A 16,889-nucleotide genomic window follows, 5' to 3' on the forward strand; every position below is an offset into this window, starting at 1 on the left:
ACATTGGTCTTACTTTGATCTTCGAGCTAGCCGTGGTTGGTCTACCTTTCTTATCCGTATTGAGGTTTTCTGGGAAGAGGCTCCGAATGAAGTCGCTGCAATGCCAGAGAGATAAATATTTTTGGATGTTTGGAACATGTTGATTGAGATTATGGGAAAAAAGGGGTTATGCCAATTTGCTAGTGCTTTCCAGGAGTAGTAAACTATTTCAGGGAAAATTGATTACACTCATCTGTCTTTGTTCTGTTGTTCCTGGCTTCCTGTTATATTAAGTTCTCTACCCTTTACCAAACCTAAAACAACTTCTGAATATAAACAATTCTTATGACGAAAGAGAAAGAGAGAATTAGCACTTACAATTGGCTGCTTTGCATCAGTTCTATGAGGTCAGGGAAAAGCACGTCTCTGTTTCGCTCACAGAAACCGCAGATATCATACGACACCTGAATCAAAGAAGTAGGTAATAAGAAGCAATTTAGGAGTGCTACAGCATATACACTACTGTTCAAAAGTTTGAGGTTGGTAAGCACTGAAGGTCAAAAGTCGTAACACACCTTGCCAGCGTAGTGGTGAATGACGAAACCAGAGTTCCAGTTGTTGAAGTGCTCGTGTGTCCCCACCGCAGCCTGTAGCTTCTGAAGCAGAGTCATATCAGCACCATCTCCTTTGGCGTGCATGGTAGCACACACATCATCCAGCACACTCATGATGCCGGGAGGATTCTGGGATTGAGGGGGAACAGGGTTACAGTTGACAAATTGACGAATTGTTATTAATTAGTAATTGTGCTATTCATTAATATAGCACAGTCTCTCTACATGCTTACCAGTTTATTTTCTATTAAGTCACACACAATTTTGTTGTTAAAGTATTCTATGGGTGTCCATTTGATGCCTTCCTGTACATACTCTTCCTGCGGGATGTAAAGAACAATAAGTCTGATTGAGACTTTATACACATCAAGAGAGATACTAGTGAAAAGTATGATGAAAGAATTGTTTGTTGTACCTGTTCTGCTTTCAGTGTCAGCTCAATAAAGATCTGCTGCAACTTTTCATTCACAAAGTTGATACAGAACTGCTCAAAACCATTCCTCTAGAGAAAAAAACAAACAAACAGATAATTGTTATTAATAATAAAATTGAATTTAAATGTACTTAATATTTTCAAAGAACGTTACTTAAGAACCTTCACATTTGAAAATAGTCATTAAAAACACAAAATATGTCTAGCGTTCAAAGGTTTGGGGTCATTAAGATTTTTTCCTGTTACTGAAATAAGACTCTTAGGTTCACCAAGGCTGCATTTATTTGTTCAAAAATACAGTAAAACAGTTTTATGGTACAATTTTAAATTTTAATATATTTAAAAATAATAATATGTTGATTTGGTGCTTAAGAAACAATTCTTATTATCAATGTTGATTATTTTTTGCATAAAAACAATATTAAATTATGTTAATATTTTGTAACATAAATGTCTTTACCTTCACTTGATGCATTCTTGCTGAATTTAAGTAGTATTTTTTTAATATTTCAAAACTCTTACTGCCCCCAGACTTTTGAATGGTGGTGTATATTTACTGTTAATTAAAATGACAAATATACCTAATTGGCTGATTAATGAGTAGAAGATTAAAAGTCCCTCTTTATAATATGCAATAACAATCAGAAGATAGGATATAAAGGAGAGGATATTCACCTGGAAAATTTCAAATCCATAAATATCCAGAACACCAACACTGAGCTCCTCAATGGGTTTCTGCATGGCTTTATTTATTGCCTGCTCAGACAGAGAAAGGTAAAAAATGACCTTTTTCCCTCGACCAATGGTTATTGGGTGTTCATACGCCGTTCACTAACCTCAACCAGGTAGTCAAACAGACGGGCGTAGAGTGCTTTGGAGAGAGCGTCACGCGTGTAGTTCGCTTGTTCTCTGTTCAGAGTCACATCGATGGTTTCAGATTTACCACCCCATTTGGAGTCCATTTTCCTGCTGGTGAGCTTCTCCTGTAGACGGTTTTGGTCGATACCCAGCAGGTATGCAGGGAACGCCAGTACTGGGTTGAAAGCAGGGTAAAAAATGTCAATGCAAAGTCTAACAGAACATTTCCAAAGATAAAAATAATCAGTCACTATTATTACTCAGAACAGCAAATGGGCAAATTCCATCTACATATCACTTACAGTCCGTGCTCTCCACCTGCGCATAGTTTCCCGCCTCAATGAAACTGACAGCGCCCAGATGTAAGATGCCAGCTACAATCTGCAGCACCTGCCTCTGAAACATCTCCGGTATGCCGATCACCTGCATAGCTTCCTGTAGACATCAAAAATTAGTAGCGAAAACTGAACTGTTCTCACAGTGTTTGAGAGGAGACACATAATCTAGCATGATCATTTTGAAGAAAATATGTACCATGGTTTCTTGGAAGTCCTTGCTATCATTAGTTCCATCCACCTTGTATGTTCCAGATTGGTTCAGATAGTAGTAGTAATCTGGGGTCATAATTCCCAATTCTTCCTTCTGCCGAGGCGTGCAACCATCTATTAGCTTAAAAAGAGAGAGAGAGAGAGAGGTGGTTAATTCATTAGCTATTCATGCTACCCATTAGTATTATCTGAAAATTTTGTGTGATCAGCATGAATTTGTCTTTTGATTCTATGAATTTTCCAGATGCATATTTCATTAAATATTTAATATATTTAAATAATAAATATATTAAATAATTATTTAAATAATATTTACATGTATTTATTTACATGCATATATGTATATTCATATAATTCGTATTATTTATAAATATATTTAATATATAAACATAACATATTTTTCTTAAATATATACATGCATGTGTGTGTATTTATATATACATAATAAATATACACAGTTCACACACATATATTATATAAACAAAAACTTTTATTTTGAATGTGATTAATCGCGATTAATCATTTGACAGCACTAATATTATATATATTCTATTGCATAATTAATTTATTTTTGATGGTGACAGCTGTTTTTTTATTTCCCTTTTGTTTTCTGTTGTGTATTTCTAATATCTTTTAAAGTAAAAAAATTAAAAATAAAACTCCTGTGATCTCAGTGACTTAAGTCAAATATTTTACATTTAAGACAATGTCTAAACAAAAGAAATGTTCCTATAATTAGAACATTTTTCTACCTGGTAGAAGATGTGAAAGTTCCTTTCATTTTCATTCTGGCTCACGACTCTTGATTTTTCCAGCAGGAAGTTGGAGATCTTCCCTCCGTCTGGCTCTCCTCCTCGACTAAACTGGATCTCAAAGTATTTGCCCTGTCAATCGAGCTAGCATTACTCACAGTAATGGAACACAGGTTTGCATGTTGCAAATTCATAAAACTGAGCTGCATATATGTGAGTGTGAAACGCACAAAGCGACTTGAATTGTTGTTGCGGACTGTCTTCGCATTGCCAAAGGCTTCCAGCAGAGGGTTTGATTGCAGGATAATTTCCTTCACATGCTGAAGAACAAAAACAACACAGCATACATTTTAGATCTGCCATTTGCTTCTAAAACGGTAAAAAGGTATTTCAAACACAGTTGTTACCTGTACTTTAGCTCCTCCTCCTGATACTTTAGAGATGTAGCCCATAATGTATTTAGCAGCAACTGTTTTTCCTGCTCCGCTTTCCCCACTGAACACAAACATAAGAGAAGAACATAACTCCCTGATTATGTTAAGTCTCTCTGATTCAACGTGATTCATCACCTGTACATCAGTGCTGTTTGAATTCACATTCACACACGAGCATGCTTTTAAAAGGTGGCGTCACTGTCACAGGAAGTTGTGAGCAGTGGCTTTTAAACCTCTTTTTAATTCTTTGTTAAAAAGAAATTATAGCACTCGTGGCTGAATTAATTGGTACGCCTACATATGGCTATTCTCACCCTCATTGGCCGAGACCCAAAAAACGGAAGTAGGAAAGCATCAGGACACATCTTGCAACACTAAGATGCCCCTATTTGGTCAATCAGATACATACTGCAGTGCCTATAATATGTCCTGGTTGTATAATATCAGTGGTTGGTTGAAATTATAAAGGAACTAAATTAATTCAACTTTTTTATTCCGTTCTACTGAGAAATAGTAATTTTATATATTAAATTTTGCTTGGTCATGTATGTCTAAACCTTGCTTGATTTGTTCTAGTTCATTAGATGTGATGGTTTGGCCCTTTGGAAGGTACCTAATGATGAACTTTTACATAAACTACATAAGCTGGGCAGCAAGGTAGCAAGCAGCCTTTGGTTTCAGAAAGCTATTAAGAAACAAAATTTGCCAGCCCTTCTCTGTGTAAATCAGGAAGGAAACTATACTAAGAATGGTGACCACTGCTGCAAAGACTTTTGTGGGTGTGACAAACAAGGGAAGGAACTGCCAACAGTGACAATGGGACCGAAGAGAGTAAAAAATGATATCAGCGAATGACACTGATACTGAAATGTGGATGTCTGCAAAACGGCTGAGATGGCTTGAAAATGCAGTGGATTGCACAACTTTCATCTCGAGCTGTTAGACAGTGAAAGGTCACAGACCTCTTTCTCAGAACTGGAAATGTATACAAAAGCGGATTTCTTTGAATGTTAAACCAGAAGTGAGTCATGTGAATTCCCTGATATTTCTTCTCCAGCGGTTTGATCTGGAGGTGTGGCCTGCATGTGAAAGTGGGCTTTGGTTTGAACGTGGCAAGTCACAGGAAGAACATCAAATCCATGTCGAAACAGGTGGCATGTATCATGCGAGCACCACAAACCTTATAATGACACATTGATTTTCGCTGTCAATCATCATGTTCCTGTACATGTTGTCTGTCAGAGCGTAAATGTGTGGTGGGTTCTCATATTGGGCCTGAAGAAAAAAAGAAATAGCTGTAAATCTGACATAATACTATCATGGTAAATGCTAATGCTTACTGTAATGACAGTAAGTGTTTAATGTATTTGACCTACAGCTCCCTGGTAGAGCTCAATCTCACGGTCAGTGAAGTACGGCATCTGTTTGAAGGGATTCACCGATATCAATACAGGCCCTATATATGTCTTCAAACCACAGTTAAGGACATATGAACAATCCAGTTAAATTCAACCCAACTCTGTTTTTCAGTTCAACTCATTAAAAAAAATGTAATTAAAGCAGTAGTCATGTGCTGTTTTCATGGAACAACAAAAGAGTGGCTGCTAAGCGTCACGTAAAATCAGGAAGTGAGTGTGTGCTAATTATTGAGATGCACGTAAACAAAAGAGGAAGACAAAACTTCGAAGTCTTAAAAACAGCAACAGCACAAACAGTGCTAACTGATCAGCTGAGAGGAGTGTGTTAAAGGGTTAGTTCACCCAAAAATGAAAATTAGCCCATAAATTACTCACCCTCAAGTCATCCTAGGTGTATATGACTTTCTTCTTTCAGACGAATCCAGTCGGAGTTAAAATAAAAAATTGTCTTTGATCTTTCAAGCTGTTTCATGGCACTCAGCGGGTGTTGCATGCATTAGTCCAAAAGAAGTTAAATAAAAAGCGCCCATCCATTAAATAAAATGTCTCACACAGCTCCGGGCGGTGAACAAAGGCCTTCTGTAGTGAATCGATGCGTTTTTGTAAGAATAATATCCATATTCAAAACGTAATAATCACTTTAATGTAGCTTGCGCCAACAATTGTACACGGAAGCAGCTCCGGGCGGATGACGTATGAGTTCAGCGCTGCGCATGCGCCGGTGAGTCTCGTGAAAACCAACGTTTGTTAACAGGAGCAAAGGAAGCAAAGTTTCCTTACTTTAGCAAAGGAAAACCAGTCTCCTCTTGGCTTATATCGAAATCTTCCGACATTCTTCTTTACAAATCCTTGTTTTGTACTTCTAATTAGTGACCGTTGTTTTGTTTTGATCTCTCCCCTGCGCTTCCGCACGTGTCACTTCTGAGCGGCGCATGCGCAAAGCCGACCTCATATGTCATCCGCCCGGAACTGCTTCCGTGTACAACAGTGAGCGCAATCTACATTAAAGTGATTATTACGTTTTGAACATGAATATTTTTCTTACAAAAACGCATCGATTCGCTACAGAAGGCCTTTGTTCACCATCTGGAGCCGTGTGAGACATTCTTTTGTGGATGGCCGCTTTTTATTTAACTTCAATTGGACTGATGCATGCAACACCCGCTGAGTGCCATGAAACAGCTTGAAAGATCAAAGACAATTTTTAATATAACTCCGACTGGATTCGTCTGAAAGAGGAAAGTCATATACACATAGGACGACTTGAGGGTGAGTAATTTATGGGCTAATTTTCATTTTTGGGTGAACTAACCCTTTAAATCCCTTTGATATCAAGGATACAAAGATGTAGTCGTCCATGTATCTCTTTTTGAGATTTTCCACGATGGCATCTTCAGTGATCTTGGAGAGAAGCACCATGTCATCAACACCACTCTGCTTGACATTCTGGCTCTGCCAGTGATACTTACTGCCCTGAAGAACAGATGATAGAAAGAGAGAGAGAATAGAGTCACAACGTCCATTTGTAGGAATTTTACAACAAAGTTTTGACTTTATGTATGTGAGGAAATGGCTGTTGTAGTCCTTAGCAAATTACTTATTTTAATCATAAATTCTCAATGGATATTTTAGTGCTGACAAACGATTAATCACGATTAATCGCATCCAAAATAAAAGTTTTTGTTTACATAATATATGTATGTGTACTGTTTATTTATTATGTATATATAAATTCACACACACACATACAGTATATATTTTGACCATATTTACAGGTATATACATTTATATATTTATATTATTATATTTTATATCATATATAAATATATTTAATATATAAACAACATATATTTCTGAAATATATACACGCATGTGTTTGTATTTATATTATACTAGTGCTGTCAAATAATTCATCGCGAATAATCGCATCCAAAACAAAAGTTTTTGTTTACATAATATATGTATGTGTACTGAGTATATTTATTATGTATATATAAATACACACACATACAGTATATATTTTGAAAATATTTACATGTATACATTTATACCTATATAAATATATTTAATATATAAACGTAACATATTTTTCTTAAACATATACATGCATGGGCGTGTATTTATATATAAATAATAAATATACACAGTATACACACATATACTATGTGAAAAAAAACTTTTATTTTGGATGTAATCACAATTAATCTTTTGACAGCACTATAAATTATGATTTATTTTGGATGAGATTAATCGCGGTTAATCGTTTGACAGCACTAGAATATTTCGAAATTATTATAAAAGAAAATTCTTCAGGGAACCCATGGTTTCTTTCTTACTAGAAACTGAACAGGTCAACAGGAAGTCAGAAGAGATTATATGGTACCTTGATGCTGAGATCAAGGAGTGTAAATCTAATATGGAATGAAATCCACAATCCATTTTACTTACATAAACATATTGAAAATATATATAGGGCTGGATTTTATCCATCATGAATTGACTAAATTGTTAAAAGTGGGCGTCCCACACAAGAATGTAGCCAGGCTGACTTTTGAAGAGGCTTTTTGACTTTTGTGGAGGCTTAGGGTATATTTTAGCCAGAGCATGTCAATGTATCTCAATGAAAAAAACAGTTGCATTAGTGGCATTAAATTACAGTAAACCCAACAGGAAACAAGAGTTTATTTAAAAAATTGAAACTTTTCTGATTACATAGGCAGTATGTCACCCTTTTACTTCTAAATATATATCCTGTACAAATAGCAAAGGTTTTAAAAGTGACATATTGCACCGATATTGAAGCGAGTGAAAGATGCTGCCTTTGGAAAACTTAGTCATGGTCCAAACAGAGACTTACAGCATCCAGTTCCTCTTTCAATCTTCCCTGTAACTGAAGTATTTACCACTATTTCTAACCTCTGGTGATTGCAGATAGAGAAGGGGAGAAGCTAAAAGCTGAACCGAGATGCACATCTATGTACACCTAAACTTCTTTTAAAAGGAAACATGGCCTTCACAAATACAAAATCAAAAACATGTTTCTGAAAATCTTGCAACGTTGTGCGCTGGTGCAAAAAAGAGAATGTGTTCATCTTCATATTTTAAAATGGTTTAAGATGTTCAGCATTACATGACAAGTATTTCATAGTTAAATCCTTTACAAGATGACTTTTGAAGTACAATATGTAGAAAGCTTTCCTCCTACATAAGTCAGTATAAAGTACAAGAAGGAGTATGCAACTCTCACAACATTACAAATGCATCTGTTTAAATGGGGATTTTGACTCTACTGAGGTATAGGTAAGGGTAAGCTAAATTAGTCAATGTTGGTTGTAGGTAGGTTGTAATGTAGCTTCTCTAATTACCATACTTTGGAACTGGTCCAGTCTAAATAACTAGGTGATTGAACTAAGGTAGTTGTCTGTGGTTAACAGGACAGGAAACCACAGATAGTTTCCAAGCAACAGGCAGCAGACGTAAGGAAGTTATATACCTGCTGTGTGTCTGTGTCACATTTTGATGTATTACATCCTACGTACAATTAAAGGTTGTGGCTTTCTTCGCAAAATCACCTATAACTCTCAGCATAATAACACTGCCTATATTTATATATATTCGGCACGAAATGCACAATTCAACACATTTTAATTAAAATACTTTCTTTTTTACACAGAAAGCACTCTAAAATTACAGTTGGAGAGGTCGAAGTTAAATCCAGCATGCCAGAGTCTCATAGTGCTGAAATATCTAAGCCTCAACATTCATTTTTGCATTTAAATTTGAGGTAAACCAGATGTTTTTCTAAATAAGCTCCTTAAGGCTTCTTTTCTTTTGATGTGTTGCACTGTTAGAAAGCTGTAAACCCTTTTCTGGGTTTGTGGTCTGAATTCCTAGCCTTCGTTTCAACCGCAGCTCAAACATCACACAAGGAGGGTGGTCATCGTACCTATGTGAGCTACAACAGAGGTACAGACTCATAAGATTATAAATTAATTAACTGTTGTTCGATGGACACTGGATTTTCTGAAGATACACGTCTCTTTCGCTGAAAGAGGTACTGAGATATTACAGGCTACATAATGTTCATAATGTGCTGCAAATGCGAGAACTAAGATGTGTAAATCTACAGAATGAAGAATAAATATTTGTTGCTCATTGTACATCACTAATGTTCCTCTTAGCTACTAGAACTAGCAAAAAAGTGGAAAATGCTTCACCAGTAGAAAACACCCTCATCTGATCTTCACATTCCATAATTGGCTAATGAAAGCATTGTGAATCATTCAGAAATTAAAGATATTGACAAAGACAATGATTCACTGACGTCTGTGCTGATGTAAATGTCTAATATGATAGAAAGCATAGATGGAGACTGATTACAAACAATCCTATTTCCCTACTATAAAGTGGGCAGTATATGAAAAGAGTATTATGTCCAAACTCACAGTATTCATAAACCAGTAGGTGAAAAGTATCCTGAAGGAGGGATTTTTCTTTTTTTAAATCCCATGATGCCTTTATTAGCTGAGTGCACTTGTTATTCATCAAAGCCTGATGCTTTGGTTAAATGGTCACATGTTTTCTTTGGTAAGATGCTACTGAGGGCTTTCATGATGTATTTGGCCATTTTGGGACTGGGGTGGTGATTCTGAAAAATCCCATGAGGCCATGGGAGAGGATTTGTGAATGGCAATGAAGCAACACTACTGATGCTGATATGCCACATGAAAATGAGAACATTATGAATGTAGTATGTTTGGATTACATTGACACTCGCACATTCATACTATATAGTTCATCATTTTTTAAGGGTCACAAGGTAAATAAACAAGAAATACTTGAGTTTGCGATTTTGAACACAGCTGACAGAACTTTGGCAAAGCCTTTTGTTGCTTCATAAAACTGGCAAACAACACTTGAGGTTAAATAAATGTCTTCTTCTCTGCTGGTTCTCAAATATATATGGACCGTACTTAAAGCATCCAAACCTGTATGACTTTCTTCTTTGTAACACTAAAGAAGATATTTTAAAAATGTCTCAGTGGTTTGTTTTTGTTCATACAATAAAAGTGGGGTTTGAGGTTGTTTTGGAGCCTACTGACTTTCATTTCAAAGTCAAAAACAGTTTGATTATTTTTGGAATGACATCACTGATGTTCCTCTTTGCCACTAGAACTGCATGGTAATAGCCATGGTAATAGCTTTTAATTTTCGTCTATACCGGCAACTTCAAAGCTTTATTTATTTATTTATTTATTTTTTGAATAGCCTGCAATTCATATGTTATCGCCAGGATGCACATCAATGTTGTATCCATTATTATAAGGATACAACAAGCACTGTAACATGATTGATATGCAGACGTTGCACTGTAAGATATACATCACTCTATCAGAGTTAGCCTAAATGTCTTTTTGATTCTATCCTTCATGTTTGTTTAAATTTATTTGGGGATATTAGATTAATGCCGATCCATTTTGTTTATTTAGATTTTATACTATTCTAATATAGCTAGAGAGAGAGAGCGAGAGAGCGCTCTCGTAACGGAATGGATGGTTTATGTCTTTAGCCATTTATAATTGGTCTATCTATCTCCAGGGATTTCACTTGCATATAATAACACAGAAAAAAAGAAATGGTCATCTTTGTGTTAATATGCCTTGTCCCCGACCGTGTGTGTATTTATTTGCTGGACATGGGATTAACTGTAAATCCAGGGATTTTACTTGCATATAGGCCTAACACAGAAAAAAAGAAATGGTCATCTTTGTGTTAATATGCCTTGTCCCCGACCGTGTGTGTATTTATTTGCTGGACATGGGATTAACTGTAAAAACCCGGTATAACCCGGGGATAACGGTCTATCGGCTATACACCGACTGACAGGATTGTTTTTCTTCTTTTTATTTTTATATGGTATAAAAATTATGTCCGCATATTTTAGTAGGCCTATAACTTTTTTTATACTCTGTCACGTATAGCACAGAGAGTGAGAACGAAAAATAATATTTGATTCATGAACGAATTTTTGACAGAACTATCTAACTATCTTGACAAGACTATCAGAGGAAAAAATAAAGACAATAGCTACACCCCATGTTTTTCATAAAGAACAAACAAAACTGTAATTAGTAGCGTTTTATTTCTAAAACGAATCAAACTAATAAAAAACAAACATAGCTTACATACCAAACTCTTTCATTGAAAACTACGCCATCGTTGCTTAAATAAAGTTTGAATACACTACTAGTTTAAAATCACAGTATAATATAATTTGTGTAAGCCTATGAAACTATATCTCGTAATTACAGTTTAATTTACATTAAATACTAGCTTCAATGACAGCCCCACTTTGCGCATGCGCATTAAAATCCAATACCTGCGCATGCTAGTCAAACATCCAATACGTATTGGATCTGATCCAGCTACGTCATCGTGCTACAGGCTGCAGCGAGGACACACTCGGATTAGCCAACTGCCAAGTCAGTTTATAAACTAATATTTTCAACACGAACATATTAATGAATGAATGAATGAACAAATTGTCTACTTAGAAATAATATACAGTCCAATACTGCGCATGCTCGTCAAACATCCAATACGTATTGGATCTGATTCAGCTACGTCATCGTACTACAGGCTGCAGCGAGGACCTCTTGGATCATTTTCATAACAGGGATGCTAAACATTCTTGCAAACAGTCTAAACTGAATTATACATATCATGCAGGCTTTCATGTGAGGAGTTTAACAGCAAATTAGTCATTCAAAGAACAAATTTTATTTTTGAACATGAAAAATGTACCGGACCTCGGTGGCCTCATAGCTGGTTACGGGCCTGGGTGAGCCTCTTAATCTCAGTCGATTCACTAGAAAGTGAAAGTAAAAACTGATGGCGCTATCGGTATCTGACGCTGCATTAACGGCGCATATTCTCTCAGAGACGACGAGAGACAAATCTACTTCATGCTGATAATGGCAGCCTATATAGCTAAATGTTTTAATTTACTCCCTTAATATTTCTGTTGTGGCCCGAACATATGCTAGTTGAAAGAAATAAATAAATAAAGAGAGAAGAAATGTAGGCTATTTCATGTTAAACAGGTTGTTTTTTTTTTCTTTTAAAAAAAGTCGGTGCTTGAAATAAAGCTTTTTCATTGATGATTGCAGTGTTAATAATTGTAATTATAGGCCTATAATTCATTGTATAATAAACCTGTTTTGAAAGACCTTTTAAAAAACATTTTCAATGAGGAGTAAGCCAGCTCAATGAGGTGTAAGCCAGCCTAATCTTTATTATCCTCGCAGCGCGTCAGTTATGCGGTGATGAGCTATGAAATTATTGCGGGGCAAATTAATTGTATAGCCTAATATTAATTTAATAATAAAAGTAACTTAATAATAATAATAATAGGCCTAATAGGCTAATAAGAAGAATGTAACAGGCCTATGTTAATTAAAAATGCCAAATTAGATATAACTAAAGTGTATACAATTATTTTATTCAGAAATGTCATGTTTGTGATTTTTTTTTTTTTAATTGTTAATTCGTTATTTAAAATAACAGGCCTACAAATTAGGAAACAGGTGGAGTTAATCGCCGGTGTCAGTCACAAAAATTATATTTAAAATAAATAAATAAATAAATAGGACGACTGGCAACAGCTGGTCTTAAATTCTTTAGACACCGCACACCAAACGACTTTGAAGACCGACTGAAAACACTGACTGAGCTCAAATGACATTCATAATCGGCCTGACAGTAGTGTGTTCCCGGCTTCACAGATTGAACCAGTTCGCGCATGGAACTGAAAGTCTTACATTACTTGCGGGCTGATGGACGGGCTCTCTCCCGTTTTTAAAAGTCTTTTACAGAATTATGCATTGCTGCTGTTTTTCTAACATTTTCTAAAACAGCTGCAAATTACAGTCCAACTGTGAATTTACATGCGTGACATGCCCGAAACAGCCTGGGCTGCGTTTCTCGATAACGATTGATCTTAGCGCTTAAGAGCGTTTTCTATGAGTCAATTTACGATCGTTCGTTATTGTTTCATGTGCGTTTCCCAAAAATGCACTTAACACAATCGCACGTAGCCGTGCTTTAAGTGATACTTAGGAGTCGCTATCCGTTTGTCAAGTGCTGAAATGTCACCTTATAGAATGGCTCGTAATTGTAGTACTACATGCTCGTTTATTGAAATGTTAACCTAATGCTGCGTTCCAGACAACTCAGATATAATAACTATAATACAATATTATCTTATTATATTATATTATATTATATTATAGTGTATAATATTACACTTTACATAATAATATATAATATACTTTATACATAGAGAGAGAGAGAGAGAGAGACGTTATTTCCGGGTCCAATACATGGCTGGTGCACGTCAGCAAGTCAATGACAGATTTTTTTTCCAGTCTTTGAAGCATATTTCCTACATTACTTCTTTTATTTATTTATTTATTTTGTTCAGTCATTTAATTTAGGTGTGTATTTCTATTTTTCTGCCCTTTTTAATTATTTAATTTATAGATTAATAATAAAAAAAAGAGTAATAAAGTGTACAATAAAGTACAATCAAATCCTTATATTATAATCACATTGCACTTGAATAAAGTTAAAGTTGTAATCTGCCGACTGTCCTGCAGGTGACCGCATAAATCTGTCTTCTTACGATGCACTTAAGGCTTTACGATTACTCCAGAGCACTCGTAGATCTACGATGATTTTCAAGTGCTACTTAAGTTACGATGATTTTGGGAAACAGACCGTAATATTAAGATCAGTCGTACGATCGTTTTTACGAAGTTCTTAGGCTTACGAAGCTTTTGGGAAACGCTGCCCTGGATAACAATTGGCTAACACTGCTGTCAATCAAACTCATCAAGAATTATGCAAAAACACATTTTATTTATTTGAGATGTTATAATAGTTCTCTAATTGTGTTAAAATAGATTAAACAATAATTATTTAACAAATATTATATGTGTGTGTATAATAAACTGGGGGGGCATTTCATCAGAGTGAGGCCCGTCCGCTGCCTACGCCCCTGAGTCTGAGTCAAGTCTGAAGTCTATAAAAATGCGACTAGAGTCCGAGTCACTAACTCCAGTGCCCATCTCTGGACCTCACTGACTTTGATTTTATGGTTAAAAACAGTTATAACATTCTTTAAATACCTTCTTTTGTGTTCCACTGAAGAAAAAAAGTCATACAGGTTTGGAAAAACAATGACAGAATTTCCTTTTTTTTTGGTAAACTATACCTAAAATAATGTGGTTCCTGTCAACTTCACATCCATCATCTGATCTGTGCAAGTTGCTGGATTCTTTAGTACAGGCTGAGAAAGACACAAGCTTCAGAAAGCTGTAGAAGTGGTGAGGAAGTACTGACAAGAACTGCAAGTCCCCTCTGACATACTTCCCCACTCCCCCCTACCTCTGGGGTGCTGTTGCGAAAAATCCTCTCTGTAAACCTCTCGCCACACAAAGTCAAACGCTCACTTCCTACAGAAGCACCACCCCAGCCTCAAACTGCTCTCAGCTACCTCAGTGCCTTGCCCTGGCATCATGAAAGCCCTCAGTAGCACCTCACCAAAGGAAACGTGTGAACATTTTGCCGGTTTGACAGCATCAGGCTTTGATGGCTAACAAGTGCACTCAGCTAATAAATCGAGAGAAGTAAAAGTCACACATGCTAAACCATGACTAATGACAGAGGCTAATCAGCTTCCATTTAAGGAGTTGTTTGAGTTCACTACAAACCCTGTGTCTTTTGTATGATGCTGTTTTGTGAGCTTCCTTTTTAGTTTCACACATCCTATATGAACCCTTTAAGCATTTTGACTTTACAGAGGAGGAAACTTTCCAAAATTAGCAACTACAGTTGTGTAATGAGTATAATGAGGAAAATATAACCCTACATACACTTATTTACAGGCATAAACAGGAATAAAAATGACTTGAGTTTAATCAACAAAGGGCCTTTTAGGAGCAACAGATATGTACATAATTTACAGTCAGATTAGATGTGACTCAGAATAAGTCATAAAAGTTTGAAGAACTCATTAAACATCTAGTTGCAATAATACTGAGCACGTTACCATTATGCCGGTGCTGTTGGTTTCTCCTCGTTTGCAGTTCTTCTTTTGTTGAGAGTGACAGTCCAAATGTTTCTCAGCACCCTGCCATGACCAGCAGACTAAAATAGATTAAACAATAATTATTTAAAAAATATTATATGTGTGTGTATAATAAACTGGGGGGGCATTTCATCAGAGTGAGGCCCGTCCGCTGCCTACGCCCCTGAGTCTGAGTCAAGTCTGAAGTCTATAAAAATGCGACTAGAGTCCGAGTCACTAACTCCAGTGCCCATCTCTGGACCTCACTGACTTTGATTTTATGGTTAAAAACAGTTATAACATTCTTTAAATACCTTCTTTTGTGTTCCACTGAAGAAAAAAAGTCATACAGGTTTGGAAAAACAATGACAGAATTTCCTTTTTTTTTGGTAAACTATACCTAAAATAATGTGGTTCCTGTCAACTTCACATCCATCATCTGATCTGTGCAAGTTGCTGGATTCTTTAGTACAGGCTGAGAAAGACACAAGCTTCAGAAAGCTGTAGAAGTGGTGAGGAAGTACTGACAAGAACTGCAAGTCCCCTCTGACATACTTCCCCACTCCCCCCTACCTCTGGGGTGCTGTTGCGAAAAATCCTCTCTGTAAACCTCTCGCCACACAAAGTCAAACGCTCACTTCCTACAGAAGCACCACCCCAGCCTCAAACTGCTCTCAGCTACCTCAGTGCCTTGCCCTGGCATCATGAAAGCCCTCAGTAGCACCTCACCAAAGGAAACGTGTGAACATTTTGCCGGTTTGACAGCATCAGGCTTTGATGGCTAACAAGTGCACTCAGCTAATAAATCGAGAGAAGTAAAAGTCACACATGCTAAACCATGACTAATGACAGAGGCTAATCAGCTTCCATTTAAGGAGTTGTTTGAGTTCACTACAAACCCTGTGTCTTTTGTATGATGCTGTTTTGTGAGCTTCCTTTTTAGTTTCACACATCCTATATGAACCCTTTAAGCATTTTGACTTTACAGAGGAGGAAACTTTTCAAAAATAGCAACTACAGTTGTGTAATAAGTATAATGAGGAAATTATAACCCTATATACACTGTAAAAAAAATTCCGGAAAATTTACGGTAAAAAACCGGCAGCTGTGGTTGCCGGAATTTTACCGTAAAAAATACAGTAGCAACGTTTTAGGTTTTACGGTTTTAACTTAAATTTACAGTTAAATACCGTAATTTCATTAACTGATATAATGTTAATATACCAACCTATTGAAGTACTGAAATCTGTTTTGTACCTTTGTAATACACTGATAACCACCAAATGCAGGTGGTGATGAGAAAGTCACATGATGAACCAAAGCCCATCACAAGCAGCTTTTAAATAATAACATATATAGAAGGTGCACAGTGTCATTCACACAAACGCTAAACACCATCATGGTAACACACATGAAACTGAAATAATGCAATAAACATTCATTTAACAACATTAGGTGTAACACACAACCCTAATATGCAAAACTGATAAGAAAAAACTAAGAAGAAACAGTTATTTCAACAAAAAAACATCAAATTTGAAATGTAACGCAGGGAATTCTGGGAATGTCAATTTACGGTTATTCACTGTAAATTATACGGTATTTTTCACTTCCAAAAACGGTATACTACCGTAAACTTTATGTCCAATACATGTAATGTCTAATACAGTTTTCCACCGTATATAGTAGGGGAATTTACCGTTAACCATTTAACAGGTTTTTAC

The 16,889-nt window shown here is 36.1% G+C and overlaps 1 protein-coding gene across 1 annotated transcript in view; it reads right to left on the reverse strand.

The window, feature by feature from the left end:
- LOC107676925 (unconventional myosin-If-like) overlaps nucleotides 1-15,226 on the reverse strand; it is a 28,126-nt gene extending 12,900 nt beyond the window's left edge. Inside the window, exons 1-16 of the mRNA XM_016471667.1 lie at nucleotides 15,148-15,226; nucleotides 6,378-6,509; nucleotides 4,995-5,084; nucleotides 4,799-4,893; nucleotides 3,592-3,679; nucleotides 3,415-3,504; nucleotides 3,185-3,316; nucleotides 2,419-2,553; nucleotides 2,187-2,319; nucleotides 1,863-2,059; nucleotides 1,702-1,782; nucleotides 1,009-1,095; nucleotides 827-913; nucleotides 555-722; nucleotides 358-443; nucleotides 14-95 (exon numbers count right to left, since the gene is read on the reverse strand). Of these exons, the coding sequence (XP_016327153.1) occupies nucleotides 14-95; nucleotides 358-443; nucleotides 555-722; nucleotides 827-913; nucleotides 1,009-1,095; nucleotides 1,702-1,782; nucleotides 1,863-2,059; nucleotides 2,187-2,319; nucleotides 2,419-2,553; nucleotides 3,185-3,316; nucleotides 3,415-3,504; nucleotides 3,592-3,679; nucleotides 4,799-4,893; nucleotides 4,995-5,084; nucleotides 6,378-6,509; nucleotides 15,148-15,150 (1,686 nt within the window). The 5' untranslated portion in view covers nucleotides 15,151-15,226. The remainder of the gene's footprint in view (nucleotides 1-13; nucleotides 96-357; nucleotides 444-554; nucleotides 723-826; nucleotides 914-1,008; nucleotides 1,096-1,701; nucleotides 1,783-1,862; nucleotides 2,060-2,186; nucleotides 2,320-2,418; nucleotides 2,554-3,184; nucleotides 3,317-3,414; nucleotides 3,505-3,591; nucleotides 3,680-4,798; nucleotides 4,894-4,994; nucleotides 5,085-6,377; nucleotides 6,510-15,147) is intronic.
- Between the last annotated feature and the right edge of the window lie 1,663 nt (nucleotides 15,227-16,889).

The sequence above is a fragment of the Sinocyclocheilus anshuiensis genome, unplaced genomic scaffold, assembly GCF_001515605.1.
Source record: "Sinocyclocheilus anshuiensis isolate Anshui unplaced genomic scaffold, SAMN03320099.WGS_v1.1 scaffold1403, whole genome shotgun sequence".
Classification (NCBI taxonomy): Eukaryota; Metazoa; Chordata; class Actinopteri; order Cypriniformes; family Cyprinidae; genus Sinocyclocheilus; species Sinocyclocheilus anshuiensis.